The sequence below is a fragment of the Bos indicus genome, chromosome 4, assembly GCF_029378745.1.
Source record: "Bos indicus isolate NIAB-ARS_2022 breed Sahiwal x Tharparkar chromosome 4, NIAB-ARS_B.indTharparkar_mat_pri_1.0, whole genome shotgun sequence".
Taxonomy (NCBI): Eukaryota; Metazoa; Chordata; class Mammalia; order Artiodactyla; family Bovidae; genus Bos; species Bos indicus.
In genome coordinates, this window is record NC_091763.1 from 27,416,130 (window position 1) to 27,443,131 (window position 27,002).

Here is a 27,002-nt window from a genome sequence, read left to right on the forward strand (position 1 = left end):
GTCCCATCACTTCATGGCAGATGGAAAAACAGTGGAAACAGTGACAGACTTTATTTTCTTGGGCTCCAAAATCACTGCAGATGGTGACTGCAGCCATGAAATTAAAAGGTACTTGCTCCTTGGAAGAAAAGCTATGACAAGCCTAGACAGAGTATTACAAAGCAGAGACATTACTTTGCCAACAAAGGTCCATCTAGTCAAAGCTATTTGGTTTTTCCAGCAGTCATGTATGGATGTGAGAGTTGGACCATAAAGAAGGCTGAGCACCAAAAAATTTATGCTTTTGAACTGTGGTGCTGGAGAAGACTCTTGAGAGTCCCTTGCATTGCAAGGAGATCAAAACAAATCAATCCTAAAGGAAATCAATTCTGAATATTCATTGGAAGGACTGATGTTGAAGCTGACACTCCAATACTTTGGCCACCTGATGGGAAGAACTGACTCACTGGAAAAGACCCTGATGCTTGGAAAGGTTGAAGGAAGGAAGAGAAGGTGGTAACAGAGGACGAGATGGTTGGATGGCATCACTGACTCAATGGACATGGGTTTGAGCAAGCTCCAGAGATAGTGATTGACTGGGAAACCTGGCGTGCTGCAGTCTATGCGGTCACAAAGAGTTGGACATGACTGAGCAACCAAGCACATAGCTCTCAACTATAGTATCTATCCAGATCATAATTATGAATATTAGTTTTTGGCAATCAGAATCACATCTATTTCCAAGAGGATGAATATTAAAGGCGCTGCTACATAAGAATGAAACATACTTTGTAGTATAATATAAAATTAAAAATTTGAAGTTTACCAAATAGCAAAGTTTAGAATACTGATTTTACTTAATTGGAATTCTCCCCAAATTTTTATTTTCATAGCCCTATAGCCAAAAATAGCATTTTTTCTTGCAACTAAGATTTCTACTAAAAGTTTCTAGTGTTATAAATACCTTGTATATACATAGTTTGGTAAACATAGTATAGATTAGCCAAGGATATACAATTTGAAATACAAAATCAGTATTAAATGGTCTTCTTCAGTCTATTATCAAGTTTATTTTCATTTTGAAAAACTGTACTATAATAATAATGCTTAATTTGAAATTAGACCCAAACTAGATAATTTATTTGTATCTTTAGCCATCTAATCATTGCTTTGGAAAGGATGATCTTATCTACTAGTTTTCAAACTTCTTATGCATCAGAATCACTCGAAGGGCTTTTATAATTCAGATTTCCCCCACAGATTTTCATTTAATAGTCTGACCCAATAAATTGTATTTCTAACAACTTTCTGGATGATCCTGATGCTCTATAATCCTCTAAAAATAGAATAAATCATGGATCAATCCATCCGGTTTGAAGGGAAGAGTTAGAGAAGAAATGATTTTCAGTCAAAACAAAGCCAACAATTCTAGGGTTTGTATGGAAGTTGTTTTGTTTTCATTTGGAACAGTCTCCCTGGAATTTCACTGCTCATGTGTTTTTGCAGACCCTTCGCATCCAGGGAATTTTTCCTTATCTGAAGATCATCTGGTAATCAATTAGGTTGTTATAGAGGAATGACCTGTGAATTGATTATCCACTATTTAGTAAGAGGGCTTCCCTGGTGGCTCAGTGTAAAGGAGTTGCCTGCCAGGGCAGAAGACACGAGTTCATTCCCTAGGTCAATCAGGAAGATCTCCTGGAACAGGAAATGGCAACCACTCTAGTATTCTTGCCTGGGAAATCCCACAGACAGAGGAGCCTGGGCAGGCTACAGTCCATAGGGTTGCAAAAGAGTCAGACATGACTTAGCGACTAAACAACAGCAACACATTTAGTGAGAATTTTTCATGTTTTTCCAAGAGACAGAAATTTCAGAAAAATAAGCTACTTAGTTCAAAATAAAAAATTAGTGCATTGTACTCTCCCTCTCCTTGCTGTTCCTCTGGGGTCAAGGAATTAAGTCAGTTGCCTGCAGGTAAGTGTATGTAACTTCATCGCTGTGACAATACTTTGAGAAATGTGAGGATAGGAGAAGCAGCAAGATGAGTGAGTAAGAGTACATGGAGGAGTTAAAGCTCTGGATGAGTAATTTATAGCTTCTTTTAAAGCACTATTTAGTATTTCAGGCAAATGAGTTTTAAATCTTACTGCATCTAGATTCTAAAACCATAGGATTTGGTAGTACATGAAAAGTCTCTGCTTGATTATAGATGAACAGAGGATGTATTATGGTGGAGGAATAGATCAGGTTATAGCACCTTCTTTGCTTTTTTTCCAGTGGAGTTTTCTGTATTCATTTTATTTGTGGAAATATTTTGATGCCATATAGATTTTTTAAGCTATAATTTAAAATTTTAAGTAAAATTGAATTTAAATGTTTAAATTGTTTTTCATCTTCCTATATATCCTTAAAAAGAATTGGAATTATCATAATTACTTTTGAATGACAGTTTGCATTAAGATTGAATGCCTATTTGAAATATTTTGCCCTATTCTTTTTTACATATTAAGTAAATGTAATATTTAGATCAGTTTCCAAAATGTTTATTAAATTGAATTGAAATTTGTTATATTAAAATTTTAAAACTACCCATCTATTCTAGCCTTACATTTGTATTAACTTGTTATAGTTCTTATAATATGAAAGGTAGTATCTTTTTTTCCTAGTCAGTAAAATTGGTTTTGCAAATACCCAGAAGGAAAGTTAGTCACATTTCTTTAAGGACTTTATTGAGATGGTGTGAGAAGAATTACTTCAATATTCTTGATATTTAAGTTCTTAGATAATAGAGGTAATCAATATACTTGGTGGTGATTTTAATGATGCTGTTTTCCCCCCAGAAACAAGTGGCATCTATTTTATATAAGTGTCCTGTGTCTTTTTGCTCTAAGCTAAGTTTTCACTATCAAGAGTTGAAAGACAAGTCTGCTAACGACAAAACATGCTGAAAGAATGCATGGATGAAATATAAATAAACCTGAAATTATATAACTTGATCAGAGTGAAGAAGATCCATTATTTGTACCATTCTATGTGGACTGCCCTATCTGGGGACCTCTGAGAATGGATAATTACTCTTTTGAGTTTCACTTATTTTATTTTGTATGACTATAAAAGCTTGGTGAATATTTCTGTAAATCATAGTTTGAGGGAATAATGTAAATGTAAAACGACAAGAGATTTATATTATGTCAATACAGATGGTCCCCAGGGTCAGTGGTTCAGTTACCGAACCAGGTTCATCCTGCTGACACACAGCAAGCCAAAACGCTGAGCCCCTGGAGATTTTCAGCAGAGAGAGGACTTATTGGAAAGGCAGCCCAGTGAGAAGACAAAAGAACAAATCTCACAGACCAAGGGCTAGGGTTATTGATGGGATAAAGAATAAGAAAAGCAGGGGCATCTGAGGCATGGGGAGCTTGGGAAGCCTGCGGAGAGGTGATTGGAAAAAGGTGCAATGATTATCTTTAGGTGCAGGTGCAACTAAGCTACAGGCTCCTACACGTTCAGAAGGTCACTTTGTGAACACTGGGCATGCCCATTTGAAGAGTCCGTGGTCCTACCCAGTCTTAACCAACTCAGCTCAAATTATATGCAGCTGACTCCAGGTTTTTGGAAAACTTCTTGGGCAAATATTTTACTATTTAGGCCATGTGCTCTTGGAGGACATGCAAATATTAAAACAACCTTGATTAGTCCAGGCAGGTGAAATAGATTTGACTAATCACTATGCATGGTTTCAGTTCCATTTACCAGTTTTCAACTTTACTACAGTGTGAAAAAGATAAGCATTTAGTAGAAACCATAGTTTGCGTTTTGATCTTTTCTGTGCTAGCGATAGGCCTTTTGATATTTTCTGAAGATGCTGGGCAGCAGCCGTGAGCCACAGTTCCTAGTCAGCCACAGTGACCACTGGGTAAATAACCAATATGCTTGACAACATTTAGTTTTCACTTTCAGCACAGTATTCAGTCAATTACACAAGATATTCAATGCTCCATGTAAAATATGCTTTGTATTAGATGCTTTTGTCCAACTGTAGATTTCCATAAGTGTTCTGAGCCTGTTTAAAGTAGGCTAGGATAAGCTATGATGTTTGGTGGGTTAAGTGTACATTAAACACATTTTGACTTAATGATATTTTTTCATGAAGGGGTTTATTGGGAAGTAACCACAACTTTAGTCAGGGAAATTCTGTACTAGGATTTTTTTAAAGAGAAAATATGTGTTTTAAAAAAATATATTTATGTATTTATTTGGCTGCACCAGGTCTGAGTTGCGGCACGTGGGATCTAGTTCCCTGACCAAGGGTTAAACCCAGGTGCTCTGCACTGGGAGTGTGGATTGTTAAGCACTGGGCCTCCAGGGAAGTCCCTGTACTAGAATTTTTGTCATCTCTCTTGTATGTTTATCACTAATTTTATGTATTCTGTTTAAAATCACTGAGACAATTGAATGATTCTATTTTTCATAAGTATATAATATTAAAGTTTATTCCGAATGTCTCAGATACTTATTTGCATTATAAGGGATGAAATGGCAGGCTTGAGAACGTGAATGCTGGTCCTGCTAGGCTAGACTACCTGTTAGAAACTAAGCAAGTCTCTTTTGTCAGAACTCCATTAATGAATGCTTTTTGCATCCTTCATAACCCTAAAATGTTTCTTTACTTTCTTCATGTGTAAATTAGGGAGACCATTCCTACTAGATCAATTATTTTTTTTGTCCTTCAAGTTTTACTGAGATATAATTGCCATACAGCACTCTATGTTTAAGGTGTAGGGCATAATGTCTTGACTTACATACAGCATTAATGATTACCACAAGAAGTTTAGTGAGTATCCATCTGATATATCATGTACTATAGATAGAAGATAAAATGAAAATAAAAACATTTTTTTCTTGTGATGAGAACTCTTGGAATTTACTCTCTTCACAACTTTTTAAATAATAGACAACAGTGTTAATTATATTAATCATATATTAATTAACTAATTATGTGTTATGTAATATAATGATTATGTTGTACATTACATCCGTATTCTTTATCTTATAACTAGAAGTTCGTACCTTTGACCACCTTCATCCAATTCCTTTCCCCTTACCCTTCTACTCTGGTAATCACAAATCTGATTATTTTTAATGAGTTTGTCTTCAGAGTATGACTGACCTATAACACTGTGTTAGTTCCTGGCGCACAGCATAATGTTTTGAGATACTGCCATACATTACAGAATGATAGTGATGATAAGTCTAGTTACCATCTTGTCACCATACACCATACTTTTTTCCTTAATTTTTGTTTTAACACAAGAAGTCATTATTCAAAAGAAATCATAATTCAAAGTAAGCAGATGAAAATTAGGCTGCTCTGGTTCAGGGAAGAACCTCTTCTGGAGAACACTATGAGTCAGCTCCCAGGTACCCTGGCATCCTGTGGGACAGAGAGTTTGGACATCATTATAGATGTCCTCCCAGGTCTAAAATGCTGTGATTGGTTATATAATCTCTAAGTTGCCAGATCCACAAAATTTCCATTTCTGGAATTTTAAGCGCCAATGTCTTAATAGAGTGAAGGTTTACTTATAATAGCAGATGAAATTAAATAGTTTTTCCCATTGACAGGAGCATAAGGTTTTCTTGTTTTGCTTAAGTCAAATGTAATTTGGACTAACTCTTTAAAAAAATCTTGTAATTTATCTGTTCAAATATAATTGTCCAATGTGTGTGTGCTAAGTCGCTTCAGCCATGTCCGACTCTTTGCGACCCCATGAACTGTAGCCCACCAGGCTCCTCTGTCTATGGGATTCTCCAGATAAGAATATTGGAGTGGGTTGCCATGCTCTCCTCCAGGGGATCTTCATGACCCAGAGATCAAACCCAGGTCTCTTAAGTCTCCTGCACTGGCAGGTTGGTTCTTTACCACTGTCGCCACCTGGGAATTGTGCAATAAGTAGAAGTTAATATATGACAGAAGGAAAATTTAGTGCCATTTTTTAACAGTGACTATTTAAGCTGCCCATTGACTTAACATGCTTCCTCCTTTTCACCAAAACTTTGTCTCCTTGTTCTTTTTCTTCTGCCTCACACTCTGGTTGATGAACATTCCTCCTTCATCTGATTGTCCTGGGAACCGTGAAACACTCTCCTGTTTCCCTTTCTTTCTGTGCTGCTACCAGTGCCTTAGGAATTTTATTTTTCTTGCCGATTTAGTTTAGGAAAAGGAGACTATCTCCTAGACCATTGGATTTTCACTTTGGGATTTGCCCTTGGAATTTGCTTGAAGCTATCAAGTCAATTTATGATGTAGAATTTATTCCTCACATAGAAAAGATGTTGTAAGGATACACCAGAAACTATAGAACTTTTAGTACTAAATTCTGTAGCTTATTTACTTTATAGGTGAGTTTCACAATATGTGTTGGTCTGGGAATATATCAACTATTATAAATACTATTTCTACAGAAAAGTGAGGTCTGTATTTCAGGCAATCAGTGTAGAGATGAATGCTGAACATCAGAGCTGGGGACTGTATATATTTATTGAACCACAGGTGCTTACATGCAGTAGTTCTGCACCATCCATTAGAAAAGTACCAACATGTTCTTTTCTTTGTGCAGGTGAATTGAATTTAGCCTGAAAGGCTGAAATGGAACATTTTTAGGTCTAAGTTGTGTATATATGTGAGTGTGTGTGTATTTACACACACACTCACATATGTATTCATATATACACACATTTTTAAAAATTTAGATATAATAGAAACTGAATAGGATATAATAGGTGGTACTAAGATTGCATTAAGATTTGTGAAGCGGACAGTTGCCTTATATTAAACAGCAAGTAAAAAAATCAAGCCAGTCCTTCATAAACATTTTTTGCTGGGATGTGCTTGTTTTCTGAAACTACCTCTACTAAATCTCCTGTCAGTCTTGAAACTAGAAGGCAGAAAAGCTTCTAGTGCTACAGCCAACTGCAGTGTAGCCAGAGAAACAGGCAACAAAAATAGAACACCAGGATTGCTGTGCGTGGGTGAGGCAGAAACCACATTATGAGCAAAAGCTTCCAGTATTATTTTAGAACCAATACAGAGCTCTGCACTTCTCTCCTCTCTCTTCCAAAAACACATACTACAAAAATAAAATGAAATGAAATGTATGTGCATTTGCCCTCTTAGAATTATGATTCTTGATCCCCACCCCCCCTTCCTTTCTTTGGAAGGAAATCGCCAGTATGGAAACACAGTGTGTAAAGCAAGCTTGAAGGGAGGAAAGAGTTAATGGCTTTTAAGGCCCTGCAATAGAGAATTATGGTTTGAAAGATAGAGGCTGGACAGCTGGGTTTGCTGGGGTATTTTTAAATGCATTAATGCAGGCTCCAATCACTCGGCCATGCTTGACCTATTTTTGGCTCAGGCCGACCATTGTTCTATTTCTGTGCCTGTGGGCCATGCTGTTGTTGATTCATATGCAAATGGATTATCACTAGCTTTAGCCAACTTGAGCTGAGAGAGACCAGAGAGGAGGAAGAGACACACACACAGATAGCAGAAGGGCACCGGCTGAAGCCACTGGCAGGACTGACTGACGGTTCCTACAAGGAAACTCTAGCAGCCTGAGGAACTATAAGCCAGGTTTAATTGGTTTCTTTTTCTCGTGGGCAGAGTTAGTATTTTTCTACTTACTCTGACAAAGCAATAACCCTGAAGCACACTCCTAGTTCCCACCTGCTTTTAGTTTCCGGGATAGCCTAAACTCCAGAGAGCCCTAGCATCCACTGGGTCCTTTCTGCTTTGTACACAGGTTGGTAACCTAGGAAAAGTGTTCAGGTCTTCTGAAAAGTGCGTGTCCCTCTGAACAGAAAGGAAATCATTGTTGAAGTTGATCCTCTGCCGCTTTTCCTTGGGGAGGAGGGAGGACCAGCCAGGGTAGCTCCTGGGGCCCGTGCACTGAGCAGCGATGAATCTTTCATGTAGCTGAAGTAAGAGTGATTGGAATATGCTGCAGACAATTTACGAGACTGACTCGTGTTTTTCTTCAGATGGGGTGGCTGGACGAGAGCAGCTCTTGGCTCAGCAGAGAATGCACAGTATGATCAGCTCAGGTAAGATCTTTCTTCATCACTGAGCCGTTTTCTGTGTGAAAAGGGGGCTGACTTGGGAAATGCAGCTCAGGGAAGCGCCTCTCTTAAGGGTTTGCTGCTTTTTGGTGTTGATGTTGCTATTTTCTTGGTGCATCTGGAAGGTTTAACTTAGATCCCTTCCATTGCTGTTTCCGTGCATATTCAGTGTGCTCAGGGACAGGCTGCTTCTGAATGAAATCGCCAAGCTTCTGATGAAGGATGGGACTGAGTTAAGTAAAATGTAGTTGGGGGTGTTTTGCAACTGACTGACCGTGCAACTAGAAAGAGGAGATGTTTACTGACTGTATGTGTGTTCTAGTGGGACTTTAAAAATCAGGTAAGTTCATATTGGGGCTACAGTTTCCCTTGCAGCCGTCTCTAGCCAGATGATTTTATATTTACAGTGTGCCTACAGAATCACATCTATTTATAGACCTACCTTTTGAAATGTGTTTGCTACAAGAGTTGTGAAGGTAGTTTTAATTTGGCTTTTTTTTCCCCTCAGCCCGAAATGAAACTTCTTAAGGATGAAATAAAATTATTATTAGCAGATGGTTATTTTAATCGTCTTCAAAGCTTTTGGGGAGTCTAGCATTGTCAGGCAGATGCAGTGGCATAACACACATATAAAGGTGTTATGTGCAGGTGCAACATTTTAAATAATAACAGAAACAGACTGCGATTTCTAGTTTCTCTGTTGTATATGCTTGTGCCTTCAAGAAGCTGAGCTGATGGGAGATGAAGCTTGTCAGCTTTATCAGTTTCTGTTTGTTAAAAGCGCAGACTCTCAGGGCAATAGCATGGTACATGGGTACTTGTAATTGTTGCTTTTCATATTTATCCCTAGCTAGTTCTGAAAGCCTGAGGGACTTTTTGTCTTGGTTCTCTTCCGAATGCTTCAGTCTAAATTGGCTTAAAGTTCTCCCTCACATCTTCTGTGTTTCTGTGTGGGCTTAATCATAATTATAGATCACCACCTAGATTTCCATATTAAGAATGTGGCATAAAGCAGCGTTTACTTGGTAGAACTAGATGGGAAAGAAAGATTCCACAGGTTGGCTTCATATCTGTTTTAGCATTGAACGCCTTCTCATCTCTGTATCTGTGTTTGAAGCAAGTTCTCTTTGAAGCTCGGTTATTTGGAATGATTTTAGGATCCTTCTGTTCCAGAGTAAAATATCAATTTTGGGTCATTTTGGTATGTTCACACTTAAGTGACAGGACTTACATTAATTCGTGGTGCCTGCTTATTGAAAGCAAACATACTAGAATGTCAGTATAGTTTATTACCTTTGCGCCTGCAAAGCCGACAGAAGCATGGGGAGGGCTCAGCCTGTGTGTCTCTGATGGAACTGGTCACTTAGCATTTTATTTGTAAATATCTACCAGCTCTATTTAAATTGCTATTTTAGATGTCTCTTCAGTACTACACTTTGTCCTTTTAGTCCTTATCTCTGTGTTACAAGTTTACTATTTCTTTCATATGGTAGAAAACAAGCTGTGCCTTTCAAGCAGAGACTGTCTGGTAGCACCGAACCTTGCTACAGGTGTTTGCAAGCTTCACTTTTTCTCAGTATCTGATAATTACACACAAATTTACTCCACTTTCAGTTGAGATTGTCATTTTCCTGACATTTCATGATTTTTTTTATACAAAGCAACAGTATTTTCAAGCAGGGACCCGCTTGAGACTGTCTGTGCTGTTGTCAGTTTTACAGGAAGAAACATGTAAGCACCAATAAATGAAACGTGATGTCAATTGACAAACACTCCCAAACCTGTCTGGTATACATAAGGAAACTCAAAGTTCTCTTTATTTTTAAATTTGAAACATGAAGACATTTGCGTTCTTCCTACCATGTCCTGTAACTTTTGGTTTTGTTTATTAGCATATTATTATATGCCCTTAAGTTTAATTCCCCTAGTCTTGTGTGCTGCTGAGGCAGTGACTCTCAAAGGTGGTGTCACTAAGAGTATTTTACAAAATGCTGGTGTCTGGGGGTCCGCCTCTTAGTGTTTCTATTTAAATGGTATGAGAAACAGCCTGGACACTGGGGTTTTTTAAATCCTGAGTAATTCTAATATGCAGCAAACTTTGGTTATCACTGATACAGGGGAAAGGGGAAGTGATAGTGATGCTGGTGACCCATATTGGTAGGGCTTGCCTTTTAATTGCTACATTACGGGTGTTTTTGTTTACATTTAGCTACAAATCTTGTTCCTCTTTGGACCAGTGGCATAGATGTGACTGAAAGGGTTAGAAATTGATGGAGTTTTTGGATCTGAAAGAAAAAAAGATACACTGTAGCAGTGCAAGGTGGAAGGAATACTATTCTAGGAGCTGAGAGCTCTGTGTTCTAGCCAGAGCTCTGCTGCTAAATTGTGAAACTGGTTTACTCACTTGTAAACTAAAGAATAAAGATGTCCTCCTGCTTACCTCTTGGCATTCCTGTGAAGGTCAAAGGTAACATGTTGTTAATGTGTGTTCTCACTATTTTTTATTAATACTTTTAGTGAATGAGCTTGGGTTTCTGGTTCTTCAGTACCAAGATCTATCTCGCCGAATGAGCCAGATAAGCTATAGATTGTACATCACATGGGTGAATGACTTTTTATTTTGATAAATTTTCCTTAGTTACCTTACAAATCAGGGTTTGGTTTTGTTTTCCTGGTCTGATAAGAATTAAATTCTCTCCTTGAGCAAATGGTGACTTTTAATCAGAGTAGCTTGCGCGCATGTGTGTCTGTATGCTATGAAATGTTTTATTACATAATATTCAAAGGCAAAGAAGTTGCGGAATTAACAGTGAAATCCCAGCAGATTTCTTGAGATTAGTTGTTTGAAAAGCTGTGTTTTCTTGTTAGTCATTGCTTTACAGTTCCTATTTGTTTTTCTAGTTATGTTGGATACTATGCATTAATATCGATGACTGTACTTCAGAGCTCTTTATACACTATTGAATTACAAGTGCTTTTTATGGTTCCGTTTTTTCCTAATTCTGACCCAGCCACGCTAAACATCTAAGGTAGAATTAGGTTCTACAATGTAGTCTGCTAGTGTTTTTTTCTTTTCTTTTTTTTTTTTACTAAAAATGTTTTATAATATTGAATCTTGCAGTTCGGTATGAGTGACACATCTTGCCAGGTCAGTCTCCACTTTTGTGGCTGTGTGGGCCAATGTAAGTGATAAGTGGCAGAAGCTGAAGCATGTATAAGCACTGACTCAGGTCACTGAGCAGTGGCTGGCAGAATACGAGGTGTTGCCCTATTGCCAGGCTTGTTGCTTAATATGTTGGACAGCAGAGCCATCCAGATGATATTGGAATGATTATTATGAAAGAATTTCCTAGAGTTTGTACAGCATCATTGTAAAACACATTTACAATAAGGAAAACTCCTGTTTTCACTATGTATTCTTATTTTAGGGTATAAAAGAAAAACATTGAAATCTAAATTCTGAATTTCTTTTAAGGAAAATGTCTCTTCCCCCTTTCAGAATCCTTTCATCTTCTTGGTGTGTATTATCGAGGGAAAATGAACATTTAAGATTCAGTAGTCATTTATGTCTACTTGGAAAGCAGAATCTAATTATGAAAATGTAAGTCTGTGAAATGCCCCTGTCATGTCAAGAATCACTTCTGGCATTCCCCATAATCACTATTTTTCCCATCCTCTAACTCAGGTTATCTTTACTTACAAGGTTGTTATCAATTGAAATATTTGATAAGCAAAAAGCTGGTTATGAGTAGGCCCGTTGAGAATGGGGACGAGAATGAGTATTATATTTTTCTGTGGGTAACACAGGTGGCATAATTGTTGTTGTGTCCTTTAAGTAAGGAAATTCAATAAATCCCTCAGAAGACTATGATAAGCCCAAACTCTGAATTTAAAAAGCTGATTTTTGAGATGAGAAATTTGAAAATGTACTATATTATGTCCCACCAATGACTAATAATGAAGTAACCCTAAAATAGTATAAACTGTCTACCCCCACGCCCCATACACAACACTTAGCATTAACTGGGCAAAGAAAATGATTTGACCTAATGCAACATATCTCAGAAACTGGCAGTCAAAGGAAAAATGGAAGCAGGGATCTTTGATCAGAGCTGAGAGACTTAACAGGGCCTGAATTCTCTTCTTCCTTAGAATTTTACTGACAAGTTGACAGCTTCCTGAAAATTCTCACTAACATTCCCATAACTGGAGAGAAGCAAACTGAGTGGATATCCTCAGCTTTTGGTGCTGGTGGTGTTTTTTTCGTGTGACTGAGGAATAGTATGAAGGATTCTGGAAGAGAAACTGGTGAGATGGAGGAAGGTGAACAAATGCTCCCTCTCCAGAGAAATGAAGACTTCAGAGCAACACTGTCAATTGGAAACAAAAAGACCCATAGCTTTTTGCAGTGAAATATTCTTCCCCGAAAACTAGTATGATAGATCCTACTAAGAAAAAAACATCAACTTCACTGAGACCATGAAATTATGTAATAATTTCTTCCTGCAAGTAGAGCACCTTAGTAAGAACATAAATTCCATAAAGCAGAAGCTCAAAGATAAGATGCTAAACCAATAATATGGGATGAAAAAGGATATTTTAAGTCTAGGAAAACAAATTTAGAATGAAAGAAAGCATGATAATTATAGAACAAAAATATTCATTAGAAATAGCAGGAAACAGAATAGATACCAGTGAAAATTTTTACCAACTAAGAGGAAAGGCTGGAGACAATCAGAGGGACTGAAAAAGGAAAATGGATTAAAGCAATTGGAGAGAAATCAGTAATAAGACAGTGTACCATAAGAGTTATTATGTCCTGAAGTTGATATTCTAAAACATTGAAACAGAAGATTATTTTCTAAAAATAAAGATTATTTCACTGACAAGGGGGAAAAAAGAAAGAAATCTGCATATTGAAAGAATTCTCATCTTTTAGGAAAATTTGCTGCAAGTGCTCAGCACAGAGTCATATCCTAACTGGGCTATTGAATTTCAAATGCTAAATAATTCTTCAGGGGTTCAGGCAAGTAAAGCAAAGATCTGCAATAGAAGAGAGAGGGGGTGGGGAGAGAATGTGTGAAACTCAAGGCTTATCAAATTTACCCAGCACTCCATGCCAGAAGATAATGGAGGAAAAGCTCAGAAGCTGTAAAAGAAGTGCAACCTAATGTTCCACTCCAGCGAGATGTTATTAAAGTATAGAGAAAGTATGTAGGCAAGTTAGACATCTTCAACCACGACCCAGACGGCTTGACGGGGAAGCCCACACAATGGGGGGAAAAAAAAGAACTTTAAACAAAAGCCAAAAGTGAAATGTAGTCAGAAGAGGAGGAGAAAACATAGTTAGGTTAATGGGGCAAAAATTGAATCCTTTTAAACAAATGTGAGACTGTGGTTGTAGGACGAAAAGCAAATTTTATGAAGTAGGGCAATGTAAAAATATTCCTAAAGCTCTCATCAATGTGAGGCATTGGGGAGAGGTGAGATGTGGGGATGTGTGAAAGCACTAATATTGGCTCCTTTCTGAGCAGGGACAGACTCCCTGCTGTTTAAAATAGAAACACATGGTTTAAAAAAAAGAGACTCCAAACACTGATTTCTTTTAAATAGTTTTTTCATTTAATCTTAGACATATCTTTTGGAAATAGTACCTCATATAGAAAGGAAGCATTTAGTATGTTTATTGTCTTTTCAAATGCAGTTTTTCATTATTAAATTCATTTGAATTTATTTTTTTAAATAAAAATGACTGGTGATATCTCATTTTATAAAAGTTTATTTTATCTATCTCCCAGAATAATTAATATATAAATAGAAGAAAATCAGGAAGAAATTGTGCATGGTGGTGGTAGGGGGACTTCTGTTTTCATTGTCATGATTTTTGCCTTGCATGAATTTTTATAAAATGCCCATATTTTCTAAAGTGTTTCTTACACGCTCACACATGAAGCTACTATGCCGAAATACTAACACTGATTAACTGTAAGTATTAGATACAGAAGCTTGGTTAGTCTTCCACTGCAAGTAACAGAAAATCCAATTTGAAGTAACAGTGACAAGATAATTTATCATTTAGTAAAATAGCTCGGTAATCAGTCATATCAATGGCAGTCAGGTTCTTCATAGTTCTACCAGTACTGCTGGTCTTAGAGTTGGTATCATCATAAGTCTCTTTCCTCCAGTAGTCTAAAGTTGATTGTAGCAATTCCAGGCATTGTCTACATACACAATAAATTCCAGAGACATAGATGAGAAAACTTTGCCTCCTTAGATGTTTTCTTAAGGAAGGAAGTTTTTCTGAGAAGCTCTCTAGCAAGTTTTCTTTAATAACTCACTGACCAAAAGAACATCACCTGCCCTTATATTAGTAAGTCGTTGAAAAGAAGAATGAGACCACTATGATAGCTCCTTCAGACCATGACTGAGCCAGGGAAGGTGGAGCCTGCAATTAATACTCTGACTTCCAGAAGAACGAAGAAAGGGTAAGCAGAATGGATGATGTTAGCTGGACTCCATTTGCTTGTACGGTGTTGGTTGGTGGTTGGAATTTTCTTCTTTGTAATTTTCTTTAGTTTGTAATTTCTCAAAATACAAATAAGTGAAGGAAGTGGACTGTGTAATTTCTCTTTCAGTTGAATTGTGTTACTACATTTTCATGAAGCTATACATCCATTTAAACACTGATTTTTTTTTTTTTTTTTTACTATTATAGAATAGAAATTCTTACTTAGTACTCTCTGTTGTTAGGAGTCCCTAATACTAAAGAAGCTGAAGTAATTGTGGAAGAAGACTGGGTCCCTTTAGGCTGCAAGTCATCATTTTTTCTTTTTTGGGAAGGAGGAAAATCAACATTATGGACTGGTGCATTAAAGCTTTCATTGGAAATTTGAGTAAAATACTCATTTATTGTTGGCTTTGAGAGATACAGAAAGTATTGCAAGAAATTTTTAAAGAATGTGTAAACTTTTTCAGTACATTAAGGGAGGATTTTCTTTAAAATATTCAGAAAGCAATTTCTTTGCCAGTATGTTGCTATAGTCATTACATTTTCAGAGTAATGAACAATTTTAACAATCTGGGATGGTAACTTCGTTTTAACATTTTTTTTTCCTGAATTAGAATACTTTGAAAACAATTTAATTGCTGTAAAAGTCCATGGAATGACTTTTAAAACAAGCCTTCTTTAGATGAAATTCAAAGATATTTTGGCATGTGTTTCAAAACAGTGTGTCAGTATTGTGGTCTATCCAGTTCTTAAAAGGAAGTTGCTGTACTAGCGGATATTAGCTTGGGATGTGAAACGCCCTTACAATGGGCAGTTCTGATCTTGGGAGATAGACAATTGGGATATGAAAGGACAAGAAAATACCTTGTTCCCACTAATTCCATTCTTCTTCCACTAAGTCAGTTGCACAAAACAAATGTAATTAATACAATTTTTTTTAACAATACTAAACTATGTGTACTTTTAAGTGTTATCAGAGAACTTTATGTTCAGTGCTTGATGAATACAAAACTAAGTCAGTCTTACGTTTTATAAAAATATCAGTTCCATTCCTTATATCCATGTTAAATTTTCCATAGTAAAAATAAGTGATGGGCCTTTTATATATGGTGTTTTAAAAATATCCAATAATTAAATCCAATGAAAACTACATTTAAGGGAGAAGGAAATTTACCAAACCACAAAGTGTAATTAGTCATATACTTATGATTAAATTCTTTGCATGTTGATAAGTCTGGAAATACCCCAGAACTTCACTTTCTTGTGTCTTCCCCTCATGTCTTCCCCTTCTTCCTCTACCACTTGTATTTGAAAGGTTCAATTTGTAAATTATATTCAGCATTGACACAGCTGTAGCCATGTGAATGTCATTTTCAATTATTCAATGTAAGTTTTGGTGGGTGGCTAAGGCATGGCATTTCCAAGCTCAGTTAAAATATGATACTGTCATGTTTTTTTTCAAAATTTGAAATTAAAAACAAACCAAACAACAACAGAAAAAAAAAAAAAAAAAAAACCCGGGAAAATTTCTCTGCATCTCCATTAAATTACCCTGTGGCCTGGGAGTTCTTGCTATTGTAGAAGCATGTTCACCCAGAAAGTTTTCAGGGAACCCCACATAGGGTGAGCTAGAAAAGCTCTTCATGAATTGAACTCGATTTAAGTTGTATTTGTGATGTTGGTTTTTGAATCTGCTTATGGAGAGAATTCAAGTATGTATTTTGAGTCTGTGATTTTACATCAGGAGCTACTCATTTTTTATTAGTAATAAATATTATCACTGTCAGCATCTTTATTGTTTCTTTCTGCCCCATTCTACTCGAATCTAGTTGTTTAGTCTCAGATTAGAAGGTCAGTGATTGGACCTCTATATGCTCATCTTGTTTGTTTGTTTTTTTTTATCACTGTCATTCTTATTATTGATATAATAAGCTAATGTTTCAGAGCCTTTTCTATACCAGGCGTTATTTTACCATTTAATCCTCTCCACAGCTTGAGGAGGGATACAATAGTTGCAGCATATTTTACTGATGAGAACATTGTTTCGGAGAAATTTACTGATGGTCATCATGGCTAGGAGCTGACAAAGTCAGCTATGAACTTGTTCTTGTTTACCATGTCCCTGCCACTTTGTCTCAAAGAGGAAAATATTTAGCATGGTAGAATGGTTTTCATATCTGTTTGGTGCTAAAGATGTGGAATCAGCTATACTTACAAACACACATCTAGATACTCCTCTTGGTCCTGAGAAGTTTACAGCACACATATGCAGCTTTGTAGAAATACTTTCTGAAAGGGCCTTACTTCACAACCCCAGAGCTGGATAATTAAATTGGAGTAAGTTAACAAGATCTCTCAGACTTTATTTTTCTGGGCTCCAAAATCACTACAGATGGTGACTGCAGCCATGAAATTAAAAGACACTTACTCCTTGGAAGGAAAGTTATGACCAACCTAGATAGCATATTCAAAAGCAGAGACATAACTTTGCCAATGAAGGTCCGTCTAGTCAAGGCTATGGTTTTTCCAGTGGTCATGTATGGATGTGAGAGTTGGGCTGAGAAGAAAGCTGAGTACCAAAGAATTTATGCTTTTGAACTGTGGTATTGGAGAAGACTCTTGAGAGTCCCTTGGACTGCAAGGAGATCCAACCAGTCCATTCTGAAGCAGATCAACCCTGGGATTTCTTTGGAAGGAATGATGCTGAAGCTGAAACTCCATTACTTTGGCCACCTCATGCGAAGAGTTGATTCATTGGAAAAGACTCTGATGCTGGGAGGGATTGGGGGCAGGAGGAGAAGGGGACGACAGAGGATGAGATGGCTGGATGGCATCACTGACTCGATGGACGTGAGTCTGGGTGAACTCCGGGAGTTGGTGATGGACAGGGAGGCCTGACGTGCTGCAATTCATGGGGTCGCAAAGAGTCAGACACGACTGAGCGACTGATCTGATCTGAACAAGATCTTGGAGAAGGCAGTGGCAACCCACTCCAGTACTCTTGCCTGGAAAATCCCATGGGCAGAGGAGCCTGGTGGGCTGCAGCCCATGGGGTCACTAAGAGTCGGACATGACTGAACCACTTCACTTTCACTTTTCACTTTCCTGCATTGGAGAAGGAAATGGCAACCCCTCCAGTGTTCTTGCCTGGAGAATCCCAGGGATGGGGGAGCCTGGTGGGCTGCCGTCTATGGGGTTGCACAGAGTCGGACATGACTGAAGTGACTTAGCAGCAGCAGCAGCAGCAACAAGATCTAGGGCTGAGACCAACTTAAGGCAACCTCCAGTATTCCTTGAGATTGATGCTACAGGGAGTAATGAGCAGACACCATGGACAGAACCAGTTATCCCAGTGTACTTGGCTTATGATTCCAGTGCCCATAGCAACAGTAACATCTCACAAACCTTAAATGTTAAGGGTTATACCACTTCAAAAGAACACGATTATTAATGTATTTTAGCTGGAGGAAGTTTTTTTTTTCTTAAATGTCCACACCATGGGGCTCAAGTTTCTTTCAACCGAAGTATTTGAATTATACCCATCCTGGTTTTTACCTGGAAATAGGGGCAAGGAGAGGTTAATAAAATTTGCATCTCTACTGAAGTCCTGATGCAGTGTCAGATGTTTGAGCCAAGGGATGATCTAACTAACAGAATTAGATTCTGCCTGTTTTGAATATATATTGCTTCAATTTGGGTCCAGTTTGGGCATTTTGGGTGAAAATTGTATTTTTTTTAATCTTGACTTAAATTTTATTTCACTGGATGAATATTGTATGTTCTATAGGTAGCTTATTCATAAAATTCACCAATTATGCTAATCCAGTTATTCAAGACTCAACTCTTGGGTTTCCATCCACTGAATTTTATAATTCTATTCACTCTGAGAATCTCAAGCCATTTTTAGGAATCACTACATTGTAAAGGCATTATTGATTTTCATGTTATTAACCAACATAATTTATTGCCTTCATGAGAGAAAGAAGCTTTCAGAAGATCATTAAATGCATTAAAATCTGCAGATGCCCACATGTCTGTGGCTCTCTTTAGCAGGCTGACTCCTTTGGGTCAGTTATTCTTAGCTTCCGTATTTCTATCTTATGGCATTGCAGGTCTAAGATTAGCTTGTTAGGCGTTATCATGCCATCTGAGTTACCTCCTAATATAACTCTACACTGGAATGATTATTTATAGAAAGAGCATTCTGTCATTTTTGGGTTATTTCTAGTAGTTTAAATAAAGAAGAATAACATTCAAGTGAAACCACAGATTCCTTCCTGCTGCCAAAACAACATGATAACTGTCTGCTTAAGGGGCAATAATGTTTAAATGTGTGTTTAGGGTGATTGCAGAATTCTTTTTATCTCTCCTACTCTGACAGAAAGGGGAGGCCTTTGGATAGTGATGTATAATGCTTATGGAAAGGCAAACAGGCAGCCTTGATGCTTTCTGTCACCGAGCACAGAAGACTCTGGTTGATGATGACAACATGAGACACACGGGGTTTATTTTTAGAAACAGACATTGCTAAGCTCTCTGGTGTTAATATGGCTCATAAACAGGGCTCGCTGTTGACCTGAAAATGGCATTTTATACATATACGCAAACAAACTTTTTTTACTTGCAAGAATGACTCTGTTATTAAGAAGACTGTTACAACCTTTTAAAGCTAATAAGCCTAAATTCTATTAAATTTCACCAGTAGATACTGGAGATAGATTATTTTAAAATCCTATGAATATTGGGTTTAGAAATGGTTTCTGAGAGACAACTGAATGTTATAAGTACAGTGGCTATACAGGTTGCTTATAAGGTGGGGAAAAATAGGTGAATATACATCATAAATGATTCTTAATAATATGTTACCATGCCTTTAAAATAGGTCTGTGCTTTTGGCTTTATTGCAGCAGTATATAAAATATAGCTATAAAAGATTATAATAGGGTATGATGTATTAATGTAAGTTGCTGATTTTAAACAGATGAGATAAAATTCTTAGTATATTAAAAGTGTAGATACACGTCTCTGCTAGTTGTTTTGGTATAACTAACTCTTGATGAACCAAACAAATTTCATGTATAATAAAACATGCAATTTCACATATGAGAACTGTTCACTTAGCTTATTTAAACTGTGTACTTAATTCAGAATTTAGCAATCAATATTTTGCTTTAAAATTAGAATTGTGGTTTTAATCTGTTAAATTTATATTTTGTATTTCCTATTAACTCATTTTTAGATGATGAAAATGTGGAGGTGGTATGTTAATACAGTTCCTATTGCACCTTAGTCAAAATGCTTTGGAATAGATACCTTAGAGCTCAGTCAGAATATTCATAATTTTGTTATTATTTACTAAAAAAACATATTACCTTTTTAAAAGATAAATATTTTTGTGCTTATACTCAATATAAGGAATCCACTGACCACTAAGAATTTGCAGAATGATGGACAAAAACAGGAAACACACAGCAATTCAACTGTATTCTCAAAGAAGCCAAGATGTAATAAATAAATTCAGAGGGTGTAAGTAGAAGCAATTATAGGAACCAGTTACATCCCAACCAGTCTTAATTAGCAGGTTGAAGGTTTGGGGAGGGTGATGTAATTGCTTGAAGCTTTGAAAGCTGAGGTGAAATAATCATTCATCTGCTCATCTTTTCACTCAAAAATATTTGAGAGTCATCCATGAAGCCAGGTATTGTTCTAGGGATAGAGGAGCTAACTCTGAAACAGGACAAGGAAACACATGTGGACTTGATTGTTCAATTGAAGGATGCATGATGGATGATAAGGCTACTTTAGATAGTAATAAGAACTAAGGGAAAACAAAATGGAAAAATGGGATGGAAAGTGACTGGTACCAGGGGCCATACTAACTATGGTAATCAAATAAAGCCTTTTGAGGATGCTAAAATATGAAGAAAAACTTCCCAATGAAAGTAGGTTTTCCATCAACATTGCATTTGGGCTAAGTCAAATAGAATAAAAACAGTTAGAAAAGAGCAGAAAGTGTTACAGAGCTATTTTAGTTTCCACTTACCTCTGCCTTGTATGAGGAATGAGGGAGCTTTTATCAGCATGTGGATGAGAAAGCCCAGGGAAGACTGTTGACTATGACTGTCTCTATTTTCCAAAGAGAGACTCTGGAATCCGCTGAGCTCTTCTAGGATTAATGCTGTTGTCTAGAAATTAAAGACCTTGTAGAGCTCCTTACCTTTGCTCTTTCCTGAAGATTTATCTTTGACCCTATTCAAACTCTTGGCTCAACTGTGCTGAAACATCTTACTCCAGCAGTGGGAACCTAGAGAAGTGAATGCTTTCTCTTTCCTGGGGGCCACAATGAAGGGAACAATATGTGCCCATAGGCTGAAGAAGAGAAGTCTGAGAAGGTTTTCTCATGAACACAATATTGCACACCTTTTAAAGGGGGTATAAATTATGGTATAAACCACAGTGTTTATTGAGCATCTACAGTGTGCTGGGTACTTAATTTAGGGAAATCATGGGTCAAATCTTGTTGGGTGGTGGCTGTAGAACTGTCACTTCCAAACAAAATGTTTAGGATACATAATCTTCCTCATGTTGACCAGTGACTAGATTTGTGCCAAGTGGTTGCACTAGATGAGCAAAGAAGTACTTCATGGAGGTAATAGATCTATTAAAAAAAAAGAAGAAACAGCAGTGTGCTAGGAGCTGTTTTCTCCTCATGTTCTGCTCTTTCCTGAGTAGGGAACAGTGATGGATACACATAGTAGAATGCACAAACATTTTTGAGGGACTGACACATTATCTCACATGCTTGATGCCTCATGGGGTTTTCCCTCAACATTCCAGTTGGTCTAAGTCAAATGGAATGAAAGCACAATTAGAATAGAGCAGGAAGTGTTCTGAGGCTATTTTAAACTCCACTGACTTATGCCTTGTGGAAGGGATGGGGAAGACTTTATTAGCCAGTAGGTTAGGAGCCAGGGGAAGACTGTCAGCTACAGTTTTTCCCCTAGCCTCAAGAAGACTGGGACTAAGCCAGACTTCTGGCCAAGATGTTTTGTGGGATTCACAGTGTAGCTTGAGAAAAATAGTTAACAGTTACCTTCTTTTTTGCCCCCACAAGGATTGTCTTATTCAATCAGTATTTATTGAGTACTCGATAGCTGTATTTTTAAGCTAGATTTATTTATGTTATTATTTATATATTTAATCAGCTCTTTCCTTTTTCTGAAATACACTTCTGCTTTATTCCAACAAGTAATCACTAGAGAAATTCTAATTCTTACAAAATCCAGTTCAAATGTCTCTGTATCTCTTAAGTTTTCCCCAGTCTCCTGAAGTACCTCCTCAGTCATGATATTAACCTCTCTTCCATCCTCTCTCTTCTCTCCATCCTCAATAATCCTTTATTATACTCCCTTATAACATTCCCATTTTCTGTCTTATACTGTGGTTATTTATGTATATATGTCCCCATCCCTCCAATTATTTATATGCTCCAAGAGGAAAAGGATCATGTTTTATTTCTATTTTTATTCCCTGCAGTGCCTAGCACATAATTGATTCCTGAAGCTATTTTTAAATGAATGAATGAGTGAATAAAGAGTACAGTGATATTGCACACGTTTGTTTTTAGATTTTTTTGAAATCTTTCCTTCTTTTATGTAGAAAATAAATCTACAGTTATTTGTTAATTGAAAAATACAGACTTTTGAGGATGTTAGAACCTATGACTCAAAAATTTAGACTATTCATTGTAGAATGTAAGTCAAGAATGATGTCCAGTGCTTTGTAATATGTATATGAACCTTTAAATGTTTCATTTATCCTCAACAAAGCAAATTTTGGAGTATTTTTATTTGGAGTTGGTCTTTCAATGAGTAATCAATAGAAATTTTGTAAGATATAGGTCTGCATTCAAAATGTTTTGTGAAATAGCTAATTTAAGACTGCCTGAATATAAATGCACATTTTTTATCTCAGGGTAAGAAAAAATGTAGTTGTACAAATGATTACAGGTGTACTTTTATATTATTCAAAAACCACTTCACATTTAATTCTGCTTTTCTCTTTGTGATACTTCTTATATAGACAGTTTTCTTAGATAAAGGACAAAAATGAATGGATTTTTTTGGTTAACAATAATATTGATTGAAACAATTCTATACCTTGGAGCCACTTAGAACTCATGTTCATTTCTTCAGGAGTTATTTAATTGGCTATATTCTTTGAGAAGGTGGCAATGAAAGAAGATTTTTCTTTTGGTAGATATTTTATTGATCAGATTTTGAATACCAGAGGTACAGTAGTTTAAAAATTATCTGAAGTAAAATGTCAGAACAGGGAATTCACAGAGTGAGATATTAAGGAAAAACAGATGGAAGGAATGAATCAATCCTTGTACAGAGCTATTCAAGGAAAAGAATGAAATAAATATATATATATACATATATATATATCTAAGTGGGAGAGAAATGATGAAGAGAATAGATTTAACATATGTAGGGAAAAGACACATAATTTTTTCTGGTAGTCTTTTTGCTCTGGTTTAGACTTAAACTCAGCACAAGTTAGGATAAATTAAAGGTATTAAGGCTTGGAAAATTAATTGAGTTAGTTAAAAACATAAGTATGAGCCAAAAAGGAACTGGATAATAAAACAAAATTTTAACATAGCTGTTGAACTTAGCTTAGTAGATCACAGAGAATAAATGGATATCTGTGTTCTTTCAGTTATTTTGCAAATGCTGCCTATTATGTTTTCTCATCTTTATGAATCCAGGTTAAGTGTGTAAGTTCTGTAATAATCATATTGAGATAGAACAAATCAAGGTTAGTTGACCTTAGATTTAGAAGTTTCCTTATTATTATATTAACCATTGTCAAAAAATAAGGATTAGTTCAAGCAAATTTCCAAAGGAATATAATTTTAAAGCTATAAACACAATTAATTGAAAGCACTCATTGGTTTTCTGAAGATGAATAAAATTTAAAAAAATTATCTTGGTATGAATTTAACCCAACTTTTATATTTAAAGAAGGAAAATAATGTAAACAGTCTCAGGCAACTGATGATTAAACATAATAAAAACAATGCCCTGAGTTTAAAATCACTTCCTTCGGATTTTAATCAAGAGTCAACTCTTGCTATTCATTATCCCGATAATTAAATGGAAATTACCCCACATCTTTAACCTGGAAACATTAATGATTCTTTTTAAAAAAATTTTTAGCAAGATAGTCCTAAATCTGAATATGAATATAATTCTAGAAAACCTTGTATGAGTTCATTTTTAGATGACTATAAAATATATATAGGGCTTCCCTGGTGGCTCCGAGTCTGCCTGTAATGCAGGAGACCTGGGTTCGATTCCTGGGACAGGCAGATCCCTTGGAGAAAGAAATGGCAACCCACTCCAGTATTCTTGCCTGGAGAACTCCATGGGCAGAGGAGCCTGGCCAGCTACAGTCCATGGGGTCTCAGAGTCGGTCGTGACCAAGCCACTAAAACTATCACTTTCACAAAATATATTAAATTGCTTTCTAGACAAGGGAAAGGACATCTTTCTGTTTCATTATTTACTCTGGTCATGTTCCTTGGGTACTGAACCAAAATGTGGTAGAGATTATCCTTATGCTTCACGAATCATATATGTGAGAACCATTTTCCCCATATGCCTGCCATCACTGAATATTGTCAGATTTTAGATATTTATGCCAAACTGAGAGATTAAAAATGGCACAACATTACTTTTTTGTGTGAATTTCGGTTATTTCTGGTGGAGCTGAATGGTTTTCATATGTTTTAGTCATTTGAATTTTCTTTTACGGAGAAATAATTTCACCAGAATGTTTAAAGGAAAAAAAAAATCTATCAGTGAATGTCACCTGTTAACAGACTAAAGGAAAAATTAATATGATCATTTCACTAGATGCAAAAAAAAAAAAATCAATAAAATTCAATACCTTTTCTGGATAGAAACTCTTAAACTAAGAACAGAAGGAAAAAACAAGTATTATAAACCAAAACCCTACCTGAGACTTTGTATTTAATGGTAAAATTAAAACACATTCTCTTTGATTTTAGGAACTTTGTCTTTGGAGGTCCTAGTTGATGTGGTAAAACATAAGCATTCAACAAGATTTGCAGATTTTTAAAGGAAAAGAAACTAATTGAACTAATAAACAGCTTAGTTTAGATTGCTCAGTACAACATAGAAATTGAAAAGATTGCTGTATACCAGAAATAACCAAGTACAAATGTAATAAAATGATAGCATTTGTAAATACCAGCTGAAACTTTTATGGAGAAATTGATAAAATTATTGAGGGTATACAAGAAAACCAGAAAAAAAATTGAATCATTCTGTGCCATGAATAGGAAGACTACTTTTAAAAATTACTTATTCCAAAATTCATGCATAAATCTATTTTTAAAACAGCTAACTTTCTTTTAAAAGTAGACCATCTCTAATTCAAAAAGTCAAATGTACTTAATGGTATTATATAGTAAGTAAACTGCATGTTATTTTGTAGTTAGTAACAGTTGCCGTTTCATAGTCTTCATTTCCAACAGCCATTAGTCCCCCTGCTTCCGATAGCCTGATATCAATTGCTTCTGTTTTTTGAATGTTAGTATACAAATTCAGATAAAATCCCAACAGGATCTATCAGAAAATTTGACATACTAAGTTCTACAATTAGAATACCGAACTATTTTTTAATATCTTGGTGTATGGCAGAGTTTGCATCACAGATCAGTGTCATAGGACAAACTATTAATTAAATGGCTTGGGAACAATTAATATATTTAACTAAAAATTATTGTCAAATAATATTATATTCAGTTATCTATTTTTATAATACTGTTGTTATCCTGTCTTATTGAACAGGTTACTACTTAAACTTTTGTAAAGCCAGTGTATTCTATAATGTGTATTGTTGTTCAGTTGCTAAGTCCCATTCCACTCTTTGCAACCCTACAGATTTATAGCACGCCATTCTCCCCTGTCTTTCACTGTCTCCAGCAGTTTGCTCTGGTTCGTGTCCATAAGTTGGTGATGCTATCTAACTGTCTCATCCTCTGCTGCCCCCTTCTTCTTTTGCTTCAGTCTTTCCCAGCATCAGGGGTCTTGCATTTTATGGAGAGAGGAAAACTAATTTTGGGCTTCCCAGGTGGCTTGGTGGATAAAGAATTTGTGTGCAATGCAGGAGACTCGGGAGATGCAGATTTGATTCCTGGGTCTGTAAGATCTCTTGAAGCATGGCAACTCACTCTAGTATTCTTGTCTGAAGGATCCCATGGACAGAGGAGCCTGGGCTACAGTCAATAGGGTCACAAAGAGTCGGATATGACTGAAGCGACTGAGAACGCACATCAAGAAGTAATTTTATGAAGATATGGGAAGAATTTTAGTTAAGTAAGTTAGATGAGAGTAGTAGTCAATGTTTATATAGCTCATCAATTTTCAAAAGATAATTAAGATTAAATAAAAAATTCAGATTTAAGAGTACTGTTGAGTGAAATAGAAAGATGATAATGCAGTCAAGGAAGAAAGATAACAACACTGTCCTGAGTGAGTGAGTGAGTGAAGTTGCTCAGTTGTGTCTGACTCTTTGTGACCCCATGGACTGTAGCCCACCAGGCTCCTCCATCCATGTAATTTTCTAGGCAAGAGTACTGGAGTGGGTTGCCATTTCTTCTCCAGGGGATCTTCCCGACCTGGGGATCGAACCTGGGTCTCCCGCATTGCAGGCAGACGCTTTACCATCTGAGCCACCAGGGAATCCCAACACTGTCCTGAGGTCTCATCAAATAGTAGCTGCTGAGTAGTGACTAAGAAGATCAATGAGGACATTATATTTTCCTAGTCTTATTGAGAAATAATTGATAGACATCACTGTATAAGTATAAGGCATATAGCAGGACAGTTTGATTTTACGTATATTGTGACATGGCTACCACAGTAGTTTCAGCTAATATTCATCTTCTCATATAGATACCAAAAAAGAAAAGAAAAAAGAACAAAAGAAACCATTTTTTTTCTCACTGTGATGAGAACCCTTAGGGTTTACTCTCTTCAGAACGTTCTTGTGTATACAATAGCAGTGGTAGCTGAAGTTATCTTGTTGAACATTACACCCCCAATACTTACGTATAACTGAAATTTGTACCTTTTGACTACCTTCCTGCATTTCCCTCCTCCCCTGCCAGAACACGCCCTGCCTCCTCACCACCCCCACCCGCCCTGTTGCCACTACCATCTCTGGTAATGTCAGGTCTGATCTCTTTTTCTATGAGTTTTTACAAATTCCACGCAAAAGTAATGCCATCAAGGTCTTGCAAATTGTAGAGTTGTCTTGTTTTTTTAATAGCTGGATAATATTTTATAGTGTATGTATA

The 27,002-nt window shown here is 36.4% G+C and overlaps 1 protein-coding gene across 16 annotated transcripts in view; it reads left to right on the plus strand.

The window, feature by feature from the left end:
• HDAC9 (histone deacetylase 9) overlaps positions 1 to 27,002 on the plus strand; it is a 1,049,156-nt gene that overhangs the window by 458,537 nt on the left and 563,617 nt on the right. For 14 of the 16 annotated variants that reach the window (XM_070787186.1, XM_070787187.1, XM_070787178.1 and 11 more), the window contains one exon: positions 8,023 to 8,085. In XM_070787186.1, the coding sequence (XP_070643287.1) occupies positions 8,023 to 8,085 (63 nt within the window). Of the gene's footprint in view, positions 1 to 7,276; positions 7,616 to 7,635; positions 7,785 to 8,022; positions 8,086 to 27,002 lie in introns of those variants that run through there. The other 2 variants (XM_070787182.1, XM_070787183.1) reach the window with 2 other exon arrangements.